General features: G+C 36.9%; 1 protein-coding gene across 23 annotated transcripts in view; it reads left to right on the top strand.

Annotated features, from left to right (window-relative positions):
* Positions 1-25,779, top strand: part of LOC106880892 (uncharacterized) — a 225,556-nt gene that overhangs the window by 126,787 nt on the left and 72,990 nt on the right. For all 23 annotated transcript variants that reach the window (XR_016243577.1, XR_016243576.1, XR_016243579.1 and 20 more), the window contains one exon: positions 14,485-14,548. Coding sequence is in view for 19 of the 23 variants with exons in the window: in XM_089359363.1 (XP_089215489.1) it covers positions 14,485-14,548 (64 nt within the window). In the remaining 4 variants the exon portion in view is untranslated. The remainder of the gene's footprint in view (positions 1-14,484; positions 14,549-25,779) is intronic.

The raw sequence follows: 25,779 nt of genomic DNA on the forward strand, positions 1-25,779 counted from the left end.
TCACTGGTTTTAAGCAGCATAAACAGACATACACTCACGCAAGAATGTATTTATTTACAGATGTATGTATGTATGTTTGTGTGTGTGCGCACATGTGGCAGAATCATGAGCATATCAGACAAGACACTTAGGGGTATTTCTTCCAGGTCTTAACTTTCTGAGTTCTAGTCCTGCCAAGGTCATTGCTTTTATCCATTCACGGTCTATAAGATTAGCACAGTCATGCCTGCACTCAACCATGCTTATGTTTTTACTCACTCATAATTTGTATATGTTATACATAGATGCAATTTGTATGTGTATGTGTGTACCATATCAGGACAATTACCCGCTTTGGTTAATTACCCCTTCTCTAATATATTAAGAAGTTTTAAATCATCATCTGTTGTCCTTGGAGAGGGTGGAGTTATTGTCCATGGAGGGTAAGTGTCCTAGACTCGTGTGTACATGTATACATGAGGGGCAACTTGTATTCTATATGGAGAATATCTGGATCTCATCTGTGAACTATATACTAATGTAAACACATACATTTACATTCTAACAAAGAGAAATGTACAGATATAAATAATGTTTGTAGAAATATTAACATGAGAACTTGGCAGGACATAAACCTTCTATTTCTTGTGACGTATCAGTTTAATGACAACGTTGCCACATGCCATCAACAGAATTCCTCCCACCTTTCACATCATTCTCTTTATGTCTGCATGCAGAAAATTTTTAGATTGCTTTTTCTGTTTTTTCTTTGGACATTTTATTTGATTTTTGATTTTTCAACAAACATAGTTATGCTTCCATTTGACCATAATTCTGATAGATTCCATTAAAGTTCTTCCTTAATGATTGGAAAAAGAAAATAAAAGAAAGAAATACAGAAACCCATACAAGACAATAGACAGGTAGAAAAATGATATCAATCTTTTGACGTGTATGTGCTGGTAAACTTAGAGATAGATCTCATACGACAGACATAATCATGTGCATGTGCACACATGCATATGCATACATTCACATACAATATTATTATCGCTACAGTAAATATTACATATATTCTGTTTTCCTTTAAAATGTTGGCATGTGTTTGTTTATAAAGTGTTAACCTGCAACAATAAATTTAATTTACATATGTGTGTGTGTGCACGCGCACAGAACACACATGAACAGTCTTGGTCTCTCCTCCCACCTCTCTCTCTCCTCCCACCTCTCTCTCTCTCTCCCACCTCTCTCTCTCTCTCCCACCTCTCTCTCTCAGTAGTGTAGCTTCTCTCCGTTGCTATTGAGTTTCGCGTTTCAGTTTTAAACAGCTGTGCAAAACGAAAATGAGTGCAGCGACAGAGGGAATCCTCTGCTTTCAATAAATGAATAAATTCAACTATCTTTAGTGAGTGCACCCCCTCCTCCAGTTTGTAAATTCAAACATATATATATTGTGTGTGTGTGCGCGCTAAAAGCTCAACATCACACACATATAAATAAATATATATACACATACATATAGATCGATAGATAGATAGGTGGTTCTCAATTGGGGTCCATATGGCCCCTGAGGGTCCATATAAGATTTTTGGGGACTGACATAACAAAATAGTAAATTAGGGGTGGAAGTCTACAGTGGTATTTTAACCCTTTTGTTACCTTATTTCTGTTGAGATGCTCTGTGTTTCTTTCAATTACTTTAAATATAACAAAGAGTTTAGTAAAATCACTTAGTTATCATTAAGCTAGTGTTAGGAACATAAATTGTGACTAAGGTTTGGTGGAAGATTTTAATTAAAAACTTATGAAATCAAGACGTTTGTACTCAGAGCCAGAGTCAGTTTCAGCCGGGTTGGTGACGAAAGGGTTAAACGACTAGAATAAAATATAAATTAAATAAAAATAAAAAGGGAGCCACTACTTTTAATAAACTGAGTATCTGTAATAATATTTCCCTGCCGAAACTGAAAATCTGAAGGTGATCTAAAGCTTTTGGAAGCCAAAGAATGGATAAGGATTTCCAGCAGCATATGGCTTTAGCTCTTGCTGGTCAACAGTTCCTGTTGACCTGTTGGTCATGAGTATTTTGATCCTTTCCCTTGGACTCCCTCTTTCCACTCGTTCCTACTTCTTAGATGAATTGGTACCTAATTACTCAGCTGTTAGCCTCCATATGTACGTATGAGCTTCGTGAGACAACTGCAGAGACGCTTCCGAAAAAAAATTTTCAGTAACCATTGGAGAACCGATTATAGCAGTGACTCAAAGAATTCCTAGCAATGTGCGGGTGACACGTAAAAGCACCCACTACACTCCCTGAGTGGTTGGCGTTAGGAAGGGCATCCAGCTGTAGAAACTCTGCCAAATTAGATTGGAGCCTGGTGTTGCCATCCGGTTTCACCAGTCCTCAGTCAAATCGTCCAACCCATGCTAGCATGGAAAGCGGACGTTAAACGATGATGATGATGATGATCTGATGAAGGAATTTTTATATTCTGAAATATTATATCATATCAGACTATGGATAATTAAATTATAACAGTTATTATAGCCCAGTCTGCATTGTTGTGCCAGTCAAGACACGTTATATTAATTAAAATAATTATTTGTAAACTTTGTATGGGAAATGTTCCTCCACTTTATGTTGCACTTCAATAGAAAATTTTTAAAATTATTTTATATTAAGCATATTGTTTATTTTAGTCAAACTGGTATCCTCATCTTGATTGTTGCTTTTGCTACATTTTGGCAGTTGTATGCTCCAGCCATTTTTCAGTGTCTTGTTTTGAATTCAATTGTTGTATTGGAATTTCGAACCTAACCCTTAATTTGATCCATGGTAGTACACTGCTCTCTGCATTTCGTGATATTCTTTTATTTCGGTTGATTTTTTTTTTGTGAATTACCTTAGAATGTATTTTTATTTGTGTGTGTTATATCGTTGATGAAATTATTTGAACCATTGCAGGTACTTTATAGATCTACTAAGTATCTGGTACTGTCTAAATCCTACAAGCGGAATGGTATTTATTATTTGTATGGGAAGCGCTCCAAAAATGAACCCAACCAAATTCTAAGAGGCAATGATCTCTCAAATGTTTCCACTTTTAAGACACATAAGTGTCAAGTGAGTATGATGACGCACAGACCCCACTGGTTTAAACTATATGTCATTCCTCACAAAATATGCATATACATGCACACATGCATATACATACGTATATACACATATATCGGTATTTATATGTATGTTTGTAGGGGCTTCAATGTATGCATATGTAGGTAGTATAATTAGGTTTGCATATAGTATTAACGTGTGTTATCTATCAATGCACAAATGTTTGTTTGTGTGAGGGAATTTTGTTACTTCTTTTGCTTGTTTCAGTCATTGAAATGCAGCCATGCTGGAGCACTGCTTTCAGTGTTTTGGTTGATTTGTGTCAATCCCGGTACTTAATTCAGTCAGGTACTTTATTCTATCAATTTCTATTTATTTGGGCCAGTGCCATGTAAAAAGAGCATGTTGCCATAATTTAGCCCCAGGAGACATCGTCTCCAGCTGGCTATACGACACGATCTGCGTCCTTATATTTTCAAACAAGGGAATCTAGCACCCCCACTCAGCTCAAAACAATATATGTGTATCGCAAAGGGAAATAAGCCGGAAATCGCGATACACAGATATTGTTTTGAACTGAGTGGGGGTGCTGGATCCCTTTGTTCGAAAATATAAGGACACAGATCGTGCTGTATAGCCAGCTGGAGACGATGTCTCCTGGGGCTAAATTACAGTAACATTCATCCTAAACCAGGACTGCCATGTTATGTTGGCAAAAATCTTTACTCCATAGCAAATGTTTGTTTAGATCCTGGTCAGCTTTGATCAAGCAAGCCTGAAATCAAAGGCATTGCAGCCATGTCCATCCCTTCTTATTGTAGGTCAGAGACAACATTATCTTATGTCTTTATCTTATATTATCTTATGTCATTATCTTATATCTTATGTGGTTAGCCCACATTACTCTGAGAGGGAATACAGGGCCAGTTTCCAAGTTTTTCTGGTGTGTGTATTCTCCACCTGGACAGGATACCAGTCCATCACAGGTTTACTCCTTTTTACCAGCTGAGTACCCTGGAGCAGCATGAAATAAAGCATTTTTGCTAAAGAACACAACTCATCACCTGGTCCAGGAATCGAAATCACAATCTTACAATCATGAGTCCAACACCCTAACCACTAAGCCATGCACCTCCACTTTTATTTAATATGGTAGAGTGTAATTTGAGGAAGTCTGGCTGCTATTTCTAACAGTAATTGATTTCTATTTTATGGCATTCTGCAAAAACTGTTCTTTGAATGATTTTAATGTTTAATTTATCTGAACAACGTCATTAACTGGTATGTTACCAATATCGATTATAATTTTAATATGTCAATAAAATAATGTAGTCTGTGTAATACTTACAGGTTTTAAAATGTTGTGCTTAAGTTAATATTTAATTGAATCAATTATCATAATTTTCATTTATACTTTAAAGCACTTTCAAACTCCTTTTATTACCCCTGTGGAAATTAGGTGTGTGGCTTAGTGGTTTGGCTCGCGATTATATGGTCATGAGTTCAATTCCTGGTGATGCATTGTGTTCTTGAGCAAGACACTTTATTTCACGTTGCTCCAGTCCACTCAGCTGACAGAAACGAGTAGTCCCTGTATTTCAAAGGGACCAGCCTTGTCATATATTGTGTTTGCTACATTAGGCATGTTAGCACTTAGATCACTCTTGTTGATTGGCCCATCTCTGACCAGTGTGTCACCATTACTTAATTCATTAATCATGACAGAATGCAAAGCTTTATTCTGATGGGATTTGCAACATAGAAAGCAGAGACCAAATTAATTAGTTTTATACTTGTCTACAAACTTCTGCCATGACACAGTCCTGTTAATGTTTCATTATCATCAGACAACATTTCAGGGGTGTTTTATGCCCAACTAAACATAATTATTTTAAACACCAACATTTCAATTCTCAATATATTTGTATTTATTGCCTTTTTATCTTCTCTTCTTCCCTCTTTTGTTTTTCCTTTGTTTTTGTTTCTTCGTTTCCCCCTTCCCCGTGTGTAAGTAGATCTGCATATGCCTAGATTTAATTAGCCTTTTATCTTAATTACCTCTCTCACTTAATTTTGATAATCATAACTCTCATTGTTAATTACCCTACCCCTTCTATACTCCTGATTGTCCTTTTCCTCTTTTATTTATGTCATGTGTCGTGTTATCACACCACATAAGTATCTTTGTATCCACACTGTAATGATCATTAAGCCACAGCCTCTTACCAAACCAGAATTGATCTTTAAACATTCCTATCAGTAAGTTATGAACATTCACTATAGCTATGGCAGACAAACCAAAGGTTAGTTCTGGATTAATTCATTCACTTTCATCATTTAGAATTTTTCTTTTTTATCTTTTACTTTACTGATGTATACACGCACACACACACACACACACACACACACACACACACACACACACACATACACTGTCCACCCCATGCCAGCATGGACAATGGAGGTCAAATAATGATGATGATGATGGTATATATATATATATATATACTACCTCTGGTATTTGAGTACTCTTTTTTCCACCTTGTTGCACATTTTATGTGCTTACTCCGGTATATATATATATATATAAGCCTGTCATATGTATATGTGTGTGTGTATATGTATATATATATATATATATATATATATACACACACATAACTTTGATAAGTTTCAACCAGTATAGGCCCAGGCCATGCCTAACTTAATAACACCACCTGGTATATGTATGTATGTATATTTTCTATGTGTGTGTGTGTGTGTGTGTGTGTGTAAATGCATGCATATCCTTGTTGCTACATGGCATGGTGGTTGTAAATAAGCATCTTAACCATGCAGTCGATGTTGTTTATTTCCAGTTTTACAAAGAAAAAAAAAACATGTCTGACCAGGGGAGAAATATTGTCTTGCTTGGAAATAGGTGAGGGTTGGTGACAGCAAGGGCATCTGGTTAGAGAAAAAAATCTGCCTCAACACATTCCGTCTGACTCTTGCAAGCATAGAAAAGTGGACATTAAATGGTGATGATGATGATGACAAGAGTTAGTATTTCGAATGTAGTAATAATAACGCTATATATGTAAGCTCACCCATAAAACATCTTCAGGTCCTTGTATAGTGAAGGTTGAAGGTTACATGTGAGGTTGTTCATCAATAGAATAATTGTGGTATGTTCCTCTCATGGTAATGATTTAGGACAAGATGACCTGAGCAGAATGAGAATTAAGTCTTCCCTGTCATTGGCTTATGGCCAGCCATCCTATCAACTAAGGCAGCTGTAATTTTCCTGAAAGATGGTGCCGTTTATTTATACAATTATAGTTATTCTGTGTGCATTCAGTTCCATATTTAATTAGAAGAAATACAGAATGTCTGTGCAATGTATTTGTGCACAAATTTCCTGCAAACACAGAAATGTATACAAAGCTATATGCATGCATATGTGTATGTGTGTGTATATATATATATAGATAGATACATAGATAGATACATAGATAGATAAGCAGACCAGACAGACAGACAGATAGATATTGTTTATGCCGTGAGAATTTTGAAACTCCAGGAGATGTGAAATAAATTGTTTTAACTATGAAACATGGGGTAGATTAAGGCATAAACACTTAAGACGTAAATATTAGGTGAGATAAAAAAACCAAAGGCTACCACTTGCATACATTCGTGTGTATGTGTGTGTGCCTACATGTAAAGGCACACTCACTCACACACTGTATATACATATATCTATATGTGTTTTGTAATAGTTTGATTCTGTTTACTATACCAGTTATTTTAGTGGCAAGAAAGTTATTGTTGACACTTTTCTGAAATTCTGTCCTGTAATTATGTGTTTGACTTTTAATTAACTCTTCTTTAATTAATTTTTTTTCACTCTTCAATTATAATTATAATGTTTGATTTCTTTTGAAGTCTTGTGAATTTACTAAATCTGTTAAAGTATAGTAATCATCCTTAATACCTTTGCCAAAGCAGATTTTTTTTCTTCAATTTTTTTTTTTTTTTTAACCTTTTGAAGTTCTTCGAGTTCCTTCTTTTCAAATTCCCTGACCCTCCCCCCTATCTCTCTCTCTCTCTCTCTCTCTCTTTAAATTCTTAAACATTTTTAAATATAGTCAAAGTCCCATGGTTTAGATAAGTCTGCAAATTTTCCTTGGCGAATGTTAATTTTATTTGAACTTTCTACAGATAAACATCATCATTACTACTACTACTACTACTACTACCACCAACACCTACTACTACCACCACTACTACTACTACCACCACCACCACCACCACAACCTACTACCACCATCACCACCACTACTGCTACTGTGGTGAGCTGGCTGAATCATTAGCACACTGGACAAAATGCCTGGTGGCATTTTGTCTGTCTTTATGTCCTGAGTTCAAGTTCCACTGAGGTCAACTCTCTCCATTAAATCGACATTGCTTGCACAAGTTTGCTACATGTCAGATGTCAAAATTATCACAGACCAACATGAAATGAAGTTGTTTTGCTCAAGAACACAACGCACTGCTTGGCCCAGGAATTGAACTTGTGATGTAGCGATTGTAAGTGCAACGCCCAAACCATAATAATAGTATTTCTCAGAATGTGTTCAACAACTGTGTAAAGCGCCCAAAATTAATTTGTTTTCTTATTATATATTTATTTATGCTTGTTAATCTGTAAACATTGAAATTAAAAAATTGAGATAATTTGATTGGGAACAATTCAAAGGTTGAACCTATATAACTTAAGAGCAATTATCCATAACAGCAGGAGCCAAGTATATCTGATTAACTGAAATAGGCCAGATAAAATCTTTTATTTTATAAACCAAGTATTCTGAGAAAATTATAATTTACTGCATCTTTGTTAATAACAGTATTTGTTAGGCAATGATTGCAATTACTGTTTGCCCCAGCTCTTTATGTTCCAAGTTCAAATCCTGTACAGGCCAGCTTTGCTTTTCATCTCCCCAAATTCGTTAAAATAAAATATCAATTGATTTAATTGTCCCTTCTACCACTGATTTTCTCTCCTTCTAGTTAGTTAGTCCTCATTATTCTGTGAGGAGCATAGGGCTGTGGCTATTTCATGCCAGTGGATATGATTTTGGGGTCACCTACCTCATTTCAGTGACGGCACATGGCTCAGTGGTTTGAGCATCGGACTCACAATCATGAGATAGTGAGTTTGATTCCTGGAGTGGGCTGTGTGTAATGTTCTTGAGAAAGGCTCTTTATTTCACATTGTTCCAGTTCACTCAGTTATAGAAATGAGTTGTGACATCACCGGTGCAGAGAGAGGAGGCTGGTATGCATGGGCTTCCACAAACAACCTTGCCCGGACTTGTGCCTGAGAGGGTAACTTTCTAGGTGCAATCCCATGGTCATTCGTGGTGGTGGTGGTGGTAGTGGCGGCAGCGGTTTCTTTATTAACCACAAAGGGTTTACATATAAAAAAAAACATTAAGGAGGACACGTGTGTGTGTGTGTGTTATTGTGAGGGTTTTGCTTGGAAGTAAGTTTAACCAAAAAAAAAAAAAATTCAGCAATGTGTATCCCTCAATAGGAAGGGGACATTCAAGGGCTGCTTATGGAAAAAGCCCATAAAACCACTGGTGCCCTAACTTCCGGGTCATTTGCCTTTTCTCAGTTCCTTATCACTGATTTATGGGTGTATGCTCAGGGCAAACCCATTCACCCACACCATGCTTGCCTCTCTCATCCACCTTTCAACTAAATGGCTGGAAGTCAGCTTTCATTCACTTGTTAAGTCTACTCACCTGAGTAGGCATGTCACCCTTCACTCCCTTCTCATATACACACGCTTGCAACATTAACTTGCCTGTCGTTGTTACTCATAAGCCAACACATTAGGCAATTCAAACGCCCACAATTTCTTTACCAAAGACATGAAAGTTTTTAAAGCAAGGAGCAACTCTTTTATCTAACCCCCAACCAAAAATATATTCTTATTTATATTATATTTCGGATTTTGGAAGAATTTTCTATAATCATTACTTATATGATTTTTCAAACCCTTTCATTTTAGTCAGGTTTTTTTTTAAATGCAGTTGGCAGTTGATTTTCCTTACTAGTTACCTGCATATACTGTATGTATGACTAAGCCAGCATTCTTTCCTCTATTAGTACGCTGCTGCTACTACAGCTGTTTAATATCCACTCAGTATGGGTAGTGTTGGTTTAGCACGTGAAAGCTCTCGACACATTTTCCCCTCCTACAAACCTGTCAATTCCATCATTGATATCAAGATGTGTTCTTGAGAAAACAAGCTTCCTTTATCATATTCTTCCGTGTCTTGTTTTATTACAAATGACCATGGTAATTTTGGCGAAACAGGGGGTGGGGTGGGGGAAAAGCAACTCCCTAAATATGCTCCTTTCTGTTCCCTTTTTCCATTTTTTCCAAAGCTATTCTCCTTTTAGTCTGCCCTCCCACTGACATGACGCACTTCTTCATTGGTTTTATTTGTTCTTGTCTTTTTCTTTTGTTTTCCTATTTTCTGAAAATAAAAATTTGTTACTGGTAAGAAAAAAAAAGAAATGATACTGTACTGGTCCATTGCCAAATTTTGGTGAAGGTTTGTAATGAGATACAGACATGCTTTAATATTCATTTCTGTAGCTCTCTCTCTCTCTCTCTCTCTGGCTGCCGATACACCTTGGCCATCTGTTAGGAATGGGGGAGTGCTTTGTCTTTGTATGCGAATCTCTCTCTCTCTCTCTCTCTCTCTCTCTCTCATCTAAAATCTTTTTGTTATTTATTCTGACTAATATCCGTAAGCTGGAGAAGACAAAACTCCTGGCAACTCAAATTTGAGACACAATTTGAAATCCTTGTTTCCACTATATTCAAAGGCATAAACATCACATAATCTCTTTGTCTGTTTAACTCTTCTGCTGCGAAACTGCATCAGACTGTCCCTTATTCTATGAATAAAAACTTCCTGTTTTAAAGTAATCTAAATTAAACCTTGCATCAAAATGTCTTGTTAATTTATATTCCAATTTTGAGTGTAATAAATTCTGCTAAATTTTGTTAAATTCTTCATCATTTTCAAAATTAACTAAAACAAAAAACAGTACATTTCAATGAAAAATATGGTAACCGAAGAGTTAGAACATTATCACTGATTATCCCCTCTGTGTCTAGCTCCTTGTGGGCAGTAAAGAAATAAGAAGAGTTAGGAGATTATTTAGTTCTCAGATAATCATATCTCTCCAACCCAGTAATAAAATTTGAGAGTTAAGTCTTCATAAAATTTCTTATTGATAACATTAAAAGGCCATTTTACTCACAATATTTTCTCTGGGACCTATATTTCTAAGAATCTTTTCAGAGTTTCTTTTTAACCAGGTGTGCTTTTTTAAAATAGAAGACACTAGCCAAAGTACCCTGCATTGGGACTGAACTTGGAAGCACATGATAAGAAAAAGAATATTTGAATAGGATTTGTAATACTATAAGATTATGATATTATAAGATTAAGATAATGTCCAACGAGGACTTCAGCATTCTCTGTAACTGCATTGTCACCTATTCTTATCTGGAATCTTTCTGAGTATGATGGAGTAGCACTGTAAAATATGCCAATTCTTGGTTAATACCACCCCATCCTCCTTTCCATATACAAACAGGGGGCAGGAAATGAAGTGAGGTGTTTAAAATGGGGGGGGGGGTTCTTTAAATGGAACCAAATGACTTCTAAAACAGTGATTATTATGTGTTTCTGGAAATTATTTAGGGGATTCTGGTAGGGTAAGGGTGAGAGATAATTAGATTTTCCTTGCTCTATTTAACTGGGGGCCTTCTCTGCTATGTTGTTATTTACATCTCTCAGATAGAAATATGCTTGAGTAATTTCTGTTAATATATTCTCTAAATTATGATAAAAACCTAGTGCTTTTCTTGGTGTATACAGGAAACAGAAATTTAACAATACATGCTGCAAAATATTTGTTAGTAATGGAAATTATTTAAAAAAAAATTTTAAAGTAAAATATTCATAAAAAGTAATTCTTTTCTTTTTTGTGTCTTGTTTTAGTCATTGTATTACAACACTACCATGCCATTGCTTTGAAGGGCTCTAGTTAAATAGATTGACCCCAGTTCTTATTTTTAAAGTTTAGTACTTATTCTATCAATATCTTTTACCAAACCACTATATTACAAGGATGTAAACAAACCAACAATGGTTGTCAAGTAGTTTAGGAGAGGAAACACACACACACACACACACACACATACAACAGGCTTCCACACATTTTTCATTCAACAAATTTATTCACAGGGTATTGGTTGATCTGGGTCTATAGTAAAAGACACTTACCCAAGGTGCTGTGCAGTAGGAATGAACCCAAAACCTGCACCAAAAAAATTTGGAGGCTTCAAAATAAATTTGGCCAAAGCAAGAGTAGAAAAGGGAGACAGGACCCTACTACCATCAGGAAAGATGGTCCTGCTTGATATGCAGAAAGGAGTGGATAGAAATTCTGTATGGTGTATCCAGCATACAAAAGTACACCTGGATCAAAGACTGACTGACTGTAAAAACAGACATTGTATTTGACAGGTGCACAGGAGTAGTCAAAAATAAGAGTACATAGGATATAGATTCTTTGAAGTGCCTAGACGTCCCCCTTGAAATAAATAGTGTTTGTTATGTGACTTAACAAGCAGTGAAGGTACATAGAAAAATAAGAACTGATTGGGGAAAGTTTAGGCAGTTATTATCTCATCTGGTGACAGAGTTTCTGAATAAATAAAGGGGAGATTGCATGATGCTTGTATACAAAGTTCAGTACTTCATTATAGCAGGTCATGGGCCTTGACTGCAAGGGATTTTCAAAGGTTATAAAGAAAGGAAGTGAGAATACTCTGCTGGATATGTAATGTTGGTGTGCATTGGCAGTGGGGTGCAGGTGAGCTCTGAGAGAAAACCTAGATATAAGAGGAATCAGATGTTGCATACAAGAGAGAAAAAGACTGCACTGGTGTGAGTATATACTGCATGTGGTGTTTGTTAGTTATATATATATATAGAAGTGCTGAGCAGTTTGAGTGGATGGAATCTGTGGTAGAAGCGAACCAAGGGAGACTTAGGATGAAGTGCTCTAGAAGCTATATCTCACAGGGAAGATAACAAAGGAATGATGAGTGGCAATCTGTAGTGCTGTAGAATACCTACCCACTCATTGAAACATGGTGAAGTAAACATTAAAATGGTGGAAGTTGAAGTTTCGATCTGTCCATATTCAATACACCCACCTTCACTCCTTTATCACTCTACCTTCCCTTATGCTATATTACAAAAGATGACCATCTGGTGTAAATATTGAATCCTCCTCCCATTACTCTTCTTTGCTGCTAGCCATTACTCTCTGTCTGTCTGTCTCTTTATTTCCCTTTCTCCTGTTACTCCTGCCCTTACTCCCTCTATTGACATCTCTTTTTCTTCTATCACTCATCTTTATTGCTATCTATCACTTTAGTCCTTCTTGCATCATTCATTACTAGCATACATCACTTTCATTACTCCCTCTTCCATCACCCTGTCTTATTCTTCTCATGTTGTACTATTCTATTTAATATCCTTGTCAATAACCAGCATGTAACTGCCTATCAAAGTCTCTCTACGATCATTGTCTTTTCTGCCACACTCTTTCCCCTATCTCTTTGTCCCCCTCCCCCATCATAATCTCTGTTCTGTCATCTTGCTCTTTCATCGCTCTCTTTGCTTCACCCTCTCTTTCACATTGCCATGAGAAAATGGAGTCAGTGTAGAGTTGAGAACATGCTTTAGTATTGCCAGGGACTAGACAGCCTCTCTAGTGAGTGTACCATGATAGACTATACCAAGTACACTCTGCAAAACCAGTTGGTGTCAGGAAGAGCACTCCACCATAGAACCCATGCCGAAAATAGAATGTAGGAGTGAGACATGATTCGTGACCCACCTAATTGGAACTGACTCAGTCTGTGACAACTTGTCCATTCCTTGCTAGAATCAAAAGCTGATATAATATGTTGATGAGGATTACAATGATGGTGTATTAGTTATATTATTTCTGGAATTAATTTAGTGTATAATATAATAGGAACCAGTGTGGGAGTGTGGTAAGAAGTTGGCTTCCTAACCTCATGGGTGTGTGCTTGACAACCGATGCTGGTGTGTTTACATCCCCGTCACTTAGCGGTTTGGCAAAAGAGACCGATAGAATAAGTACTAGGCTTACAAAAAATAAGTCCTGGGGTCGATTTGCTCGACTAAAGGCAGTGCTCCAGCATGGCCGCAGTCAAATGACTGAAACAAATAAAAGAGTAAAAGAGTACACCGTACTAGGTTGAGTACTTTTCCTCCCATTTGTTACTTCTTTGTACATGTGAGTGTGTGCACGTGATTTTTAGAACCCTGTTTCTTGTGTACTGATATTTCTGCTTTATTCTTTCATCTATCATCTGACTAAGCCCATTTTTGATATCTGCTTATAATCCGATATCTAATAATCTCCTCTTATAAAACACCTGGACATTTTTATTTTTTATCTTCATTTAATAAGAAACCCTTAAAAAAATATGATTTATGCCTTCTCTTGTCCACCATTTTTTTTTTCACATTTAAAAATAGCCTTTATAACAAATGTCTTTGTTTTTTGTCTTTCGTTCTTCTAAGTTGATATAATCAGAGAACTTTTGTTATTAAATGTGTCATTTGTTACATCCTTCATCCGTGTATTATTCTTTATCAACTGTTATCTACCTTATCCTTTGTAACCCACATCCCATGTAAAACCTCTCTACATAACATTCCTGTCAGCAACTGTTGTGTGATAATGTCTACTACAAATGCATTCCCAGTTCATGCCAGCAACAATTCTTGATACCTTACTAATTCACTTACTTGCCTGTATATTATTCTGAATCAGAAATGGCTGGCTGGGCTAGGGTGGTGGTGGTGGTAATGGTAGTGGGGGTGCTATTTATCTATATCTTGTCTACTACCAATGTGCTGTAAATAGTGTGTCATTTCGACAGCTGGTAATATTAAAAGTAGCAGGGCTTTATTCGAGTTGGCACAGTCTGTAGCAGCATCTCATGACACACACAACTGAAATTGAACGGTAGATTAATATAGATATTACATAGATACCAACACACTCTCACATATATATATATAATTCAATATATATATATATATATATATATATATATATATATATATATATATATTTGTACGTTCCCTAAAATATAGTGATTTATAATTGCATTAATTATTTTGTGTTGTGTTGAACTGTAATTCGTCATGCCGATCTTAACAAAACGAACTGTAAGTGAAAGTTTAACTTATGTTTCGCAGGAAGAGGAAATCATCAAAAACGGAGAAACTCAGTCAATGTCTAATACAAATGCCACCTTCACTGGTAAGTAATTTTTATCATTACTAACTATATTGTTGTGACATGGATAATCTTTCTTTTCAGTAATCCTTGTTTGCTTCTGCTGAGCCAAATTGTCGTCTTTGAAGCTTTAAAGCGTCACATTCTGTTTAATATTAACGTAGAATCTGTCATGAACGAAGGAGATATCTACCTGAGGAGGCTGATGCCTTCTTCACACGATGAGTCTCGTACCGGCTGTCACATGCAGCCGGTTATTGGAAGAATAACAAGTCTGAATCTCATGGCAGCGATCATAAGCATCTCTGGTCTGAGACTAAGCACTGTGATAGCTCCCCTCTCTCCCATTACTTTGGCCAAGTACACAAGTAGAGTTGAACTCAAAATTATATTCCAACACAACACTTGTTGTTTTGTAGTTCTGCTATATGCAGAACCGGACCGGACTGGTGATTCTTAAACTCCCAAATACCTGTCCCCGCCACCCACACATGCTAGTGGGATTCTTTGCTCCCTTCCTCTGCATCTATTTAAGTCTTCTTTCTTTTGCAATAATATTGAAGCAGTTAAAAACGATCTTAATTTTGTTAAGCCTTTCGTTGCTATATTTCTATTGAAACACAGTTTTTCTCTCAATTTGAAAATAATAAAAAATGTTGTAAAATAAATTTTGTCATTATTAAGCTGATGTTAGAAAATAAATTAGCGTGGCATTTTAATGGGAAATTGTAATTTAAATTACTTCAAATGTGTAGCATTTAAAATGGTCATATCCAGCCCAAATATTCTACCTTATGTTTGAACCATCCAAATCCAGCCTCTTACACCTATCCTACAATGTCATTCTAAAAATAAGCAATCGTGTCATCGAAATCTCAAAGCTATGAGATAATCCATGATTAATTAAAAACTGTGACATTTGATTAAAGTAATCTGAATACTACAGGGTTAAAACAGTAAGTCTGTACCCTGGAGCTAAGAGTTGTCTTGCATGGGTTGGCATCAAAAAGGGTTAAGCACAGCAATTTGTCCCCACCATTCATTTTTATCTTCATAAACTTTCTCATTTTTGGACTGGACCATTTAAGAATTAAATGTCCAACTCACAAACAAGATACTGTGCTTGTAACAAGCAAGATTTTATCTGCTGGACTCTCGTTATCAAATATCCTACTAACTCATTCATCTATGATCTGAATAGTAATACATGAATATTAAATTGCAGAGTATATATACCATAGATATTGGGCCCCATAAATATAACACGCAGTATCATATAAGTGTGTTGTATACTGTTACATTTGTCTACTGTATAATACAGTGGTATATTGTATCAGCGTCACATGGTTGTAGTTCTGCCAAAGTATTAAAACTTATTTCAGTATTTCGTATTACATATCTTTCACTTTTAGATTTTATAATCTGCTTTGAAATATGTATTAACTTTTAATGAATCAACTATTGTCTGCAAAATTAATTAATTAATTAATTATTGTATACAATGAAATTGGAAGAAGACTGTCATTTGAGAAATGCATGTTTTATATTGTTCTTATACGGATATATATATGTTTATTTCTGTGGTTTGATTCTGACTATTCGAGTTTATTAACCCTTTTGATACCAACTCTGTCTGAGATTGTCCCTGGTTCTATTATACAAATTTCCTGTTTTAACCCTTGTGGTACCAACCCTAACCCTAAAATTGGCCCTGGTTTTGTGAGGCAAATTCCTGCTTTGAATTTGTCTAAATAAGAATCTTCCTTTAAAATTTCATATTAATTTATGTTCCAAACTCTAGCTTAACAATGATAAAGTCTTTTTACTAAATTCTCCATTGTTTCTCGAAATTTAATTGAAACAAAGGTTGTGCATTTCCACAGAAGTATGGTAACAAAAGGATTAAGATGATTAAGGATTAACTTTCAAACTTTCATGCTACTTACATGGTTCCAAATACCAGCTTAATAATGGCAAAGTTATTTTACTAAATTCTTCGCTATTTCCAAAAAATAAAAATATTAAAATAAAGGCAGGGTATCTCAGTAGAAATATGGTAAATGCATTTTCTTACATAAAAAAAAAAGAAAGAAAATGAAGGAAGAAAGATGGTTTTTAATAATTTATCTCTGTCTAATAAGGTTTAATTTGATGTAAAAACAGTTGATCAGGTTATCTCAAAGTTCTCATTTGAAATATTAGTCTTACTAATTCTTGTCCCTAAATGGGTAGTATGACGCCTGCTATTTACATACTGACTATGGACTCGCAACGACAGATTAAATGCATGTGTTCTGCTTACGAGTAAGCAACACGACTAATTACTCATAAACTGAGTGTAGTAAAAACCAGTTTGTGGTGTGGTGTCTGACGTTACCACAGTAAAGTTATTGTATTGTAACGTTACAAGTGAAGTTCAGTGAGAACAGAGGGTGTTGAATTACAAGCTTGTAAGTGTTGATTTCAAATACAACTTAAAGCAATGTCTTGTTATTTCAAAGCAAATCAGAATATTTAATTTCAGAATAAAATAACCAAAAAATCAGAGGCATCTTTAGTGAACATTTTATTCTAATAGCTTCATTCTTCAAACTGCTGGTCTGTGATACCCACCCCTTTAACTCTTTTGCATTTAAACTGGCCATATCCAGCCCAATTATTCTGCCTGTTTTATGTTCAGACTGGCTAGATCTGGCCTTTCACACCTACCTTACAATGTCATTTTAAAAATAAACAATCATAGGCGCAGGAGTGGCTGTGTGGTAAGTAGCTTGCTTACCAGCCACATGGTTCCGGGTTCAGTCCCACTGCGTGGCATCTTGGGCAAGTGTCTTTTACTATAGCCTCAGGCCGACCAAAGCTTTGTGAGTGGATTTGGTAGACAGAAACTGAAAGAAGCCTGTATATTTGTGTGTCTGTGTTTGTCCCCCTAGCATTGCTTGACAACCGATGCTGGTGTGCTTATGTCCCCCGTCACTTAGCGGTTCGGCAAAAGAGACCGATAGAATCAGTACTAGGCTTACAAAGAATAAGTCCCAGGGTCGATTTACTCAACTAAAGGTGATGCTCCAGCATGACCGCAGTCAAACGACTGAAACAAATAATCACATGATTCAAAAACTATGTGAATAAATGAGCATAACAACTGATGGAGTAATTTGAATGCTAAAAGGTTAAGCTTTTTGTCAATCAACATCTATTGAACTTGTAGGCCCCTTTTCTTTCCTTCTTTGTAGCCCCTTATGCTACAGTGGTCTCATGCCTTGTTTGGGACAAAATTGTATATTAAAAAAATCAGTTTTTAATTCAGTAGTTTTGTTTAGCCCCAGGTCAGCATTAGTTAAACAGACCATTGATCAGAAAGATTCAAGTTGTGACTCTTCTTTGAGAATGGTTGACTGTAATTTGAGGAAGACTTACTTGCTGTCTCTAGCAATTAAGTGACCACAGTGCAAGGGTTTCCAAAGTTTCTATGTCCTCATCACTTTATCTTCCTTTCCTTAACCCTTTAGCATTTAAACAAGCCATATCCAGTGCAAATATTCTATCTATTTTCCATTCAAACTGGCCAGATCTGGCATCTCACACTGACCCTACAATGTCACTCTAAAAATAAACAATTGCATTATCAGAATCTCAAAGCTAAAGATAATGTATGATTGATTCAAAACAATGTGAATAACCAAGTCTTACATTTGACAATAATCTAAATGCTAAATGATTAATGTATGAAATCTGAATGTTAAGGGGTTAATGTGCAAATATTGAATAATAATGTCAATTTATGTTATTTAACCCTTTTAATAAACCTTCCTGAGGTTGCTCCCAGTTTTATGATACAAAGAACGTGTTTTAAAAGGGTTCATATTTAAATTAAGATCTTCTCTCTTAATTTTATGAAAATGTCTCATTGGTTAAGTTGTTAAGAATATAAGTTTGTTAGAGCATAGGTCACTCTCAGCGTCCACTCTGTCACAAGCATTCAGACTAGGTTTCCGGTTTGAGGATACCTTCCTTCCTTCTACCTGCTTTTAGTGGCCCTGTAAAAGGTCATGGACACTACCTTTCTTTTTGGCTAAAAAGTTTTTTTTTAAAAAAAGTTGTACTCCAAATCCCAGTATTATAATGAGACAATTAGACAATTAGTCAGTTTATTAAGCCCTACCAAATTCTTGATTATTTTCAAAATTAATTAAAACAAAGTGTATGTTATTAAAACAATGATATACCAAAGGGTTAAATTTAAAACTTTGCAGGACCCCTAACTAGTCTTTGATACCCTAGTTGGAAACCATTGATGTAGAGGACCCTCTGAGGGGTAGTCGTTCTAATTCTGTAGCTTCAAAACTTAGTAAACAGAATTTAAAATTAAAATAAGATTGAAATTATTAAGAATGAGGTCAGGAGGATAAAGACAACATTGTTGTCATTATTATTGGTATTGTTTTAATGTCCACTTTTCCATCTTGCATGGGTCAGATGGAATTTGTTAAGGCAGATTTTCTTTGGCCAGGGGCCTTTCTTGCCACTAACCTTCACCTGTTTCCTTGTAAGATATTTCCTCATGGTCAGACATGTTTTTTTTTTAACTAAAGGCTGATGATGCTGGCATACAAACATCTATTATAGATTTTGTGTATGTTAAACATTTGCCTACGATAGCGAGCTGTATACTTGGGTTTATTTAAGTGCCTTTAACCCTTTAGCATTCAGCTTACTGGCGTTAGGAAGGGCATTCAGATTATTGGCGTTAGGAAGGGCATCCAGCTGTAGAAACTCTGCCAAATCAGATTGGAGCCTGGTGTAGCCATCTGGTTCACCAGCCCTCAGTCAAATCGTCCATCCCATGCTAGCATGGAAAGCAGACATTAAACGTTGATAATGATTACTCTGTCAAATATATAGCTTATTTATTCATAATGTTTTGAATAAATCATACATTATCTCGTAAGCTTTGAGATTTCAATGATGCATTTGTTTACTTTTTGAATGACATTGCAGGGTAATTGTGAGGGGCATGATGGGGTCAGTTTGAACACAGAACGGGTAGAACATTTGGGCCTGAGATGACTGGTCTGAATGTCTTGTTATTGCTTTATGTTGTGATGTAAAGAAAAATCACACTTTTGGATAATGGTTGATGAGATAGAAAGCACTGGAAATAAGCTTTTGTGCCAAAGTGAGGGAAGATTTTAAAATGTTTAAGAAGCACGTGTCTAGAGGTTCCATTTCATAGCCACATGTTGCCAGACTAGACATCTAGACCCATTTTCTCAATGCATCTCTTGAAAGACGCTCTATCTCTGTCTCGCATGTAGAACAGTTGTGGTTTCGATACATCCAGCTGTTACTGGATCCTAGTAGGTGTCGGTTAGCTGAAATTTCAGTTGCTGAAGAATGAAGAAGTCACTTCTTCCACATTCCAATGAAATCATCAGATGGTAATGTTCTCAGCAGAATGTTAGTGGGCAGAGGAGGTAAGAAAAAAAAACACACACACACACACCTAGAATACAACACAGTAATAACAGCGTAATGGAAAGTGATAAATAGTGAAAAGATTTACAACGCTGAAGTATAAATTCACTTCTTACAACCATGTGAAATATCTACAACTACAAAAAGCCATCAAGCATTACACAATATTTGTGTGTGTGAGTCATGTTGTTTAATTAAAATCCTTCCTAAATTCATTACTGCTTTTCTCTAATTAATAAAAATATTATGTTTCAATCTGAAGAATTAGACACTCTGTACCAATTTTATTTCCTTTCAGTGGTCTGTCTTTTCTCCATATTTTAAATGATGACTGGTTGATAGTAATTTGAAAGATATATGCTACTCTGTCCTCAGCAAACCATGTCCAGAATTTCGCAACAGAATAACCATCATATAACGTTTCCTCATTTCCATCTCAATAATTAAAAAAAATTTACAAATTCAGTCTTTAAATATTTTAGAGGTAGTTTAGTGAATGCCATATAATAGCTTTAATAATGCTAAGATTGTTTCTTTCAGTGGACAGTTTTCGTTATAATCAATATGAGATTGTTAATATCTTTGGGAAAGACATGTTATTAATCCACCCCACCCCTCTCTCTCTCAATTTGATCTTTTATACCTGTTTAAAAATCATTATTATCAATACAACCATAATTTCATCATTACTCTTTAAATAAATCTATTGACTTTGTAATTTAGTTCATAATATTTTATTGATTTTTTTTTTTCCACTTAGAATCAAAATATTAAAATATGAAAGCTTACACAGCCATAGAATAAATAAATCTCTCTCCCCTCCTTCTCAATATTCTCTGGTTTATACTAAAGAATTGTAATACGCATTTTTACAGTTACTCTAAGACTATGGTGTGTAGTAAAAGTACAAGTAAAAATAAACTAATAAAAATACCTATTATTTACCATAGTCCTCCAGGCAATCACAGAGGAGTTCAAGACAGGTTGCCCCTGGGAGCTCCTCTATGCTGATGACCTTGCCCTAATTGCGGAGTCACTATCAGAACTAGAGGAGAAGTTTCAGGTGTGGAAGCAAGGTCTAGAATTGAAGGGCCTTAGAGTCAACCTAGCTAAAACCAAAATCCTAATAAGTAGGAAGGTAGATAAAACACAAACCCCTTCAGGTAGATGGCCCTGCTCAGTATGTAGAAAAGGAGTAGGTAGTAACTCTATAAGATGTACCCGGTGCAAGCTATGGACACATAAGAGGTGCAGCAACATCAAAGGCAGGTTAACTAGCAAGTTAGTTTTTGTTTGTGGCAGATGTTCAGGTGCAATAAAGACTGCAAACAAACAGGAAACAACTTCTATCTCATTCCAGGGTGAAAAACTAGAGGTAGTCGATAGCTTCCGCTATCTGGGCGACCAAGTTAGTAGTGGGGGTGGGTGCGCTGAAAGTGTAGCTGCTAGAATAAGAATAGCCTGGGCAAAGTTTAGAGAGCTCTTACCCCTGCTGGCGACAAAGGGACTCTCACTCAGAGTAAAAGGCAGACTGTATGACGCATGCGTACGAACAACCATGCTACATGGCAGTGAAACATGGGCTGTAACTGCTGAGGACATACGTAAGCTCGCAAGGAATGAAGCCAGTATGCTCCGTTGGATGTGTAATGTCAATGTGAATACCCGTCAGAGTGTAAGTATCTTGAGAGAAAAGCTGAACATTAGAAGCATCAGTTGTGGCGTGCAAGAGAGACGATTGCGCTGGTATGGACATGTGGTGAGAATGGAGGAGGATAGCTGCGTGAAAAAGTGCCACACCCTAACAGTTGAGGGAACCCGTGGAAGAGGTAGGCCCAGGAAGACCTGGGCTGAGGTGGTGAGGCAAGACCTTCGTACATTGGGCCTCACCGAGGCGATGACTACGGACCGAGACCTTTGGAAATGGGCTGTGCGTGAGAAGACCCGGCAAGCCAAGTAAGATCGTTGCCAGTGCCCCTGGACTGGTTCTTGTGCGGGTGGCACATGAGATGCACCATTTTGAGCGTGGCCGTTGCCAGTACCGCCTGACTGGCTCCTGTAGGATTTTCGAGCGAGATCGTTGCCAGTGCCCCTGGACTGGCTTGTGCGGGTGGCACATAAAAGACACCATTTCGAGCGTGGCCGTTTTCGTGCGGGTGACACGTAAAAGCACCCACTACACTCTCTGAGTGGTTGGCGTTAGGAAGGGCATCCAGCTGTAGAAACTCTGCCAAATCAGACTGGAGCCTGGTGTTGCCATCCGGTTTCACCAGTCCTCAGTCAAATCGTCCAACCCATGCTAGCATGGAAAGCGGACGTTAAACGATGATGATGATGATGATGATGATGATGTTAGGAACAATCTGCAGGCGTGGGTGTTTGGTTAAGAAACTTGCATTGTAACCTTGTAGTTTTGGCTTCAGTCCTACTTCACGGCACCTTGGGCAAGCATCTTCTACAACAGCCCTGGACCCCAATAATCTTTATGAGGGAATTTGGAAGATGGAAACTGTGTGGAATCCCGTCGTGTCTGTGTGTCTGTCTTTAAGTATCTTTGTGTTTGATGCCTCACCATCTCAACTTGACAACTGGCGTTGATTTGCTTTTGTCCTTGTGACTTAGTGGTCTGGAAAAGGAGACCAATACAATAAGTACGAAGCTTTAAAATTGAGTACTGGGGTTGATTTGTTTGACTAAACCCTTCAAGGTAGTGCCCCAGCATGGCCACAATCCAATGACTGAAACAAGTAAGACAGAAAATAAATAAAGATAAGACAGCTCAAAGATAATGGTTATTATTACTTTTATTTTATTTTTTTATAATATTTATAGAATAGTACTTCAACCCTTTGGTGTTTAAACCAGCCATCATCATCATCATTTAACATCAGTTGTCCAAGAGCTGCACCAGACTCCAGTCTGATTTGGCATGGTTTCTACGGCTGGGTGCCCTTCTTAACACCAACCACTTAACAGAGTATGTCAGGTGCTTTTACCTGACACTGGCATGAGCACCTCTTACATGGCACCGGCACGAGTGCATAGTACATGACACTGGCATAGGATTCTTGCAGGCCAATCCAATTCCCGGTGGGGGAGCAGCCTTAACACTTCTGCTGTGGAATACGGGTGTCCTTGAGTACAACAGGGCAGCAGATATCGTGGTCCTTTGCCATCTTGTCTGAAAGTTTCAACATCCTAGCCCCAAATATTCTTCCCCCGTTTATGTTCACACCAGCCATATCCAACCTCTCACACCTAACCTGCAATGTCATTCTAAAAATAAACAATCACATTGTCATCATTTAGTGTCCATTTTCCATACTAGCACAAGATGGTTGGTTTGACAGGAGCTGGTAAGGCCAGAAGCCACACCAGGCTCCATAGTCTGTTTTGGCTTGCTTTTCTATGACTGGACGCCCTTCCTAATGCCAACCACTTTACAAAGTGTACTGGGTGCTTTTTATGTGGCACCAACACCAGTGCTTTTAACATGGCATCAGCACAAAATCTCAGAGCCTTGGAGTAATGCACATTTAATTCAAAACAATGTGAATAAATAAGAATTACACTTGACGGAGTAACTTGTACACCAAAAAGTTAAACTCACTTTTGCAGTATAATCAATTCAAAAACTATTTTTTGACTTCGTGTATGTTGGGCAGCAATTTGCTCTGGAGTCATTTTCTAGCTGTTATCACAATTGTCTTTTCTCCTCAAAGCACTTGGCCCTCTCCCTGTGAAAACCATCACATTGTATGTTGTCAATCTACCTACCCATTCTTTCATATATTTCTCTCCTCAAAGAATGTACCACATATTTTCTTAAATATTCCTTTACTTTTTTTTTATTTTTTGCATTTATTTATATTTTTTTTATTGTTAAACATTCCTTTGGTACCTGTATATTCCCTACTCACCTGCAGCGAAAATTTAGCAAATTATTTACAGAAATAGGTGCAGCCATGGCTATGTGGTTAACAAGCTCACTTTGCAACCATGTGGTTTCAAGTTCAGTCCCTCTGTGCAGCACCTTGGGCAAGTGTCTTCTCTTGCAGCAGCCTCTACCTCCCAGCTGATCAATGCCTTGTAAGTGAATTTGGTTGATGAAAACTGTGTGGAAGCCCATCATGTATGTGTGTATTTGTCACACACACACACACACACCACTTGGCAACCAGTGTTAGTTTGTTTACATCTTGGTAACTTAGCAATTTGACAAAAGAGTCTGATAGAATTGGACTTCAAACAAAAGCAAGTACTGGAACCAATCTGTTCTACAAAAACCCTTCAAGTTGGTGCCCCAGCATGGCTGTAGTCCAATGAATGAAACAAGTGAAAGATATAATATAAAATAAACATGGTGCTGGAGTGGCTGTGTGGTAAGTAGCATGCTTACCAACCACATGGTTCCAGGTTCAGTCCCATAGCATGGCACCTTGCACAAGTGTCTTCTACTATAGCCTCAAGCCAACAAAAGCCTTGTGAGTAGATTTGGTAGACGGAAACTGAAAGAAGCCCGTTGTATGTGTGTATATATATATATATATATATATATATATACGTGTGTGTGTGTGTGTGTACATGTTTGTACCCCCAACATGACTTGACAACCGGTGCTGGTGTGTTTACATCTCTAACTTAGCAGTGTGGCAAAAGAGATCGATAGAGTAAGTACTGGGCTTACAGAGAATAAGTCCTGGGGTCGATTTGCTCGACTAAAGGCAGTGCTCCAGCATGGCTGCAGTCAAATGACTGAAACAAGTAAAAGAGTTCAAGAAAAGAATTAATAAAATATGGCATTTGAAGAATGTCTCGAATGGGAAAATAGTGACTTAATTCCATATCATTTTATGTTTTAGACCAGGGGTTCTCAACCATTTTCCATCTATGGACCCTTCGATTACTATTTTATTCTGGTGGAACCCCAGGGTTTAAAAAACTTCTTTCGAAATTCCTGTTGTGTAGGTTGAACTATGGAAAATGGTAGAGAGAAAAAAAACCAAACCAATACATACATAGATCTAAAGCAAAATTTTTTCAGGGGTCCTCAAAATACTACTGTGGATCCCCAAAAGTCTTATATGGATCCTCAGGGGCCACATGGACCCCTAGTTGAGAACCACTGTTTTAGACAAATGAAATAATGTGAAGGTACATAGCTTAGTGGTTAGAGTCTGGGGATCATAATCATAATTTCCACACAACTTCCATCAGGTTCACTCACAAGGCATTGGTCAGCCCAGGGTTATATTGTAAGACATACCCAAGGTGTTGTACAGTGAAACTAAACCCAAAATCACATGACTGCAAAGCAAGTTTCTAAACCACACATCCAAGCCTGTGTCTGTCCCTTTATATTTTAATTTAAGCTATTCCCTAAGATTTAAGGAGGAGTGAGGAGGTCACATTTTTTGTTTTTCTTCTTTCTTTTCAAACTAAGATATTTTAATGGGTTGAAGAAAACTGATCTGTTTTACACATATTTCTTTTCTATTCAAAAGTAAACTTGGTCGGTATTTTATTTATTTTTATTTTTTTATTGTATTTCATTCTTTTTTTCTTTTTCCTTGGGGGCAGCAGTAAAAGTTATAGACTAGAATGGTTAAGTCAGCTACTGGATCTAAACAAGCACACATCACACTTCCCATCCTCCCTCAAAAGCTTTCACTATCTCTACGTATTTCTTTTTTTTCTTTTACGTTTTCTATCCACCTACAACTAACTCCATCACTCACAGGCTGTCTTAGTTATGGGGCGTGCAAGAACTCTGCGAA

Source organism: Octopus bimaculoides, chromosome 11 (genome assembly GCF_046866305.1).
Source record: "Octopus bimaculoides isolate indiv1 chromosome 11, ASM4686630v1, whole genome shotgun sequence".
Taxonomy (NCBI): Eukaryota; Metazoa; Mollusca; class Cephalopoda; order Octopoda; family Octopodidae; genus Octopus; species Octopus bimaculoides.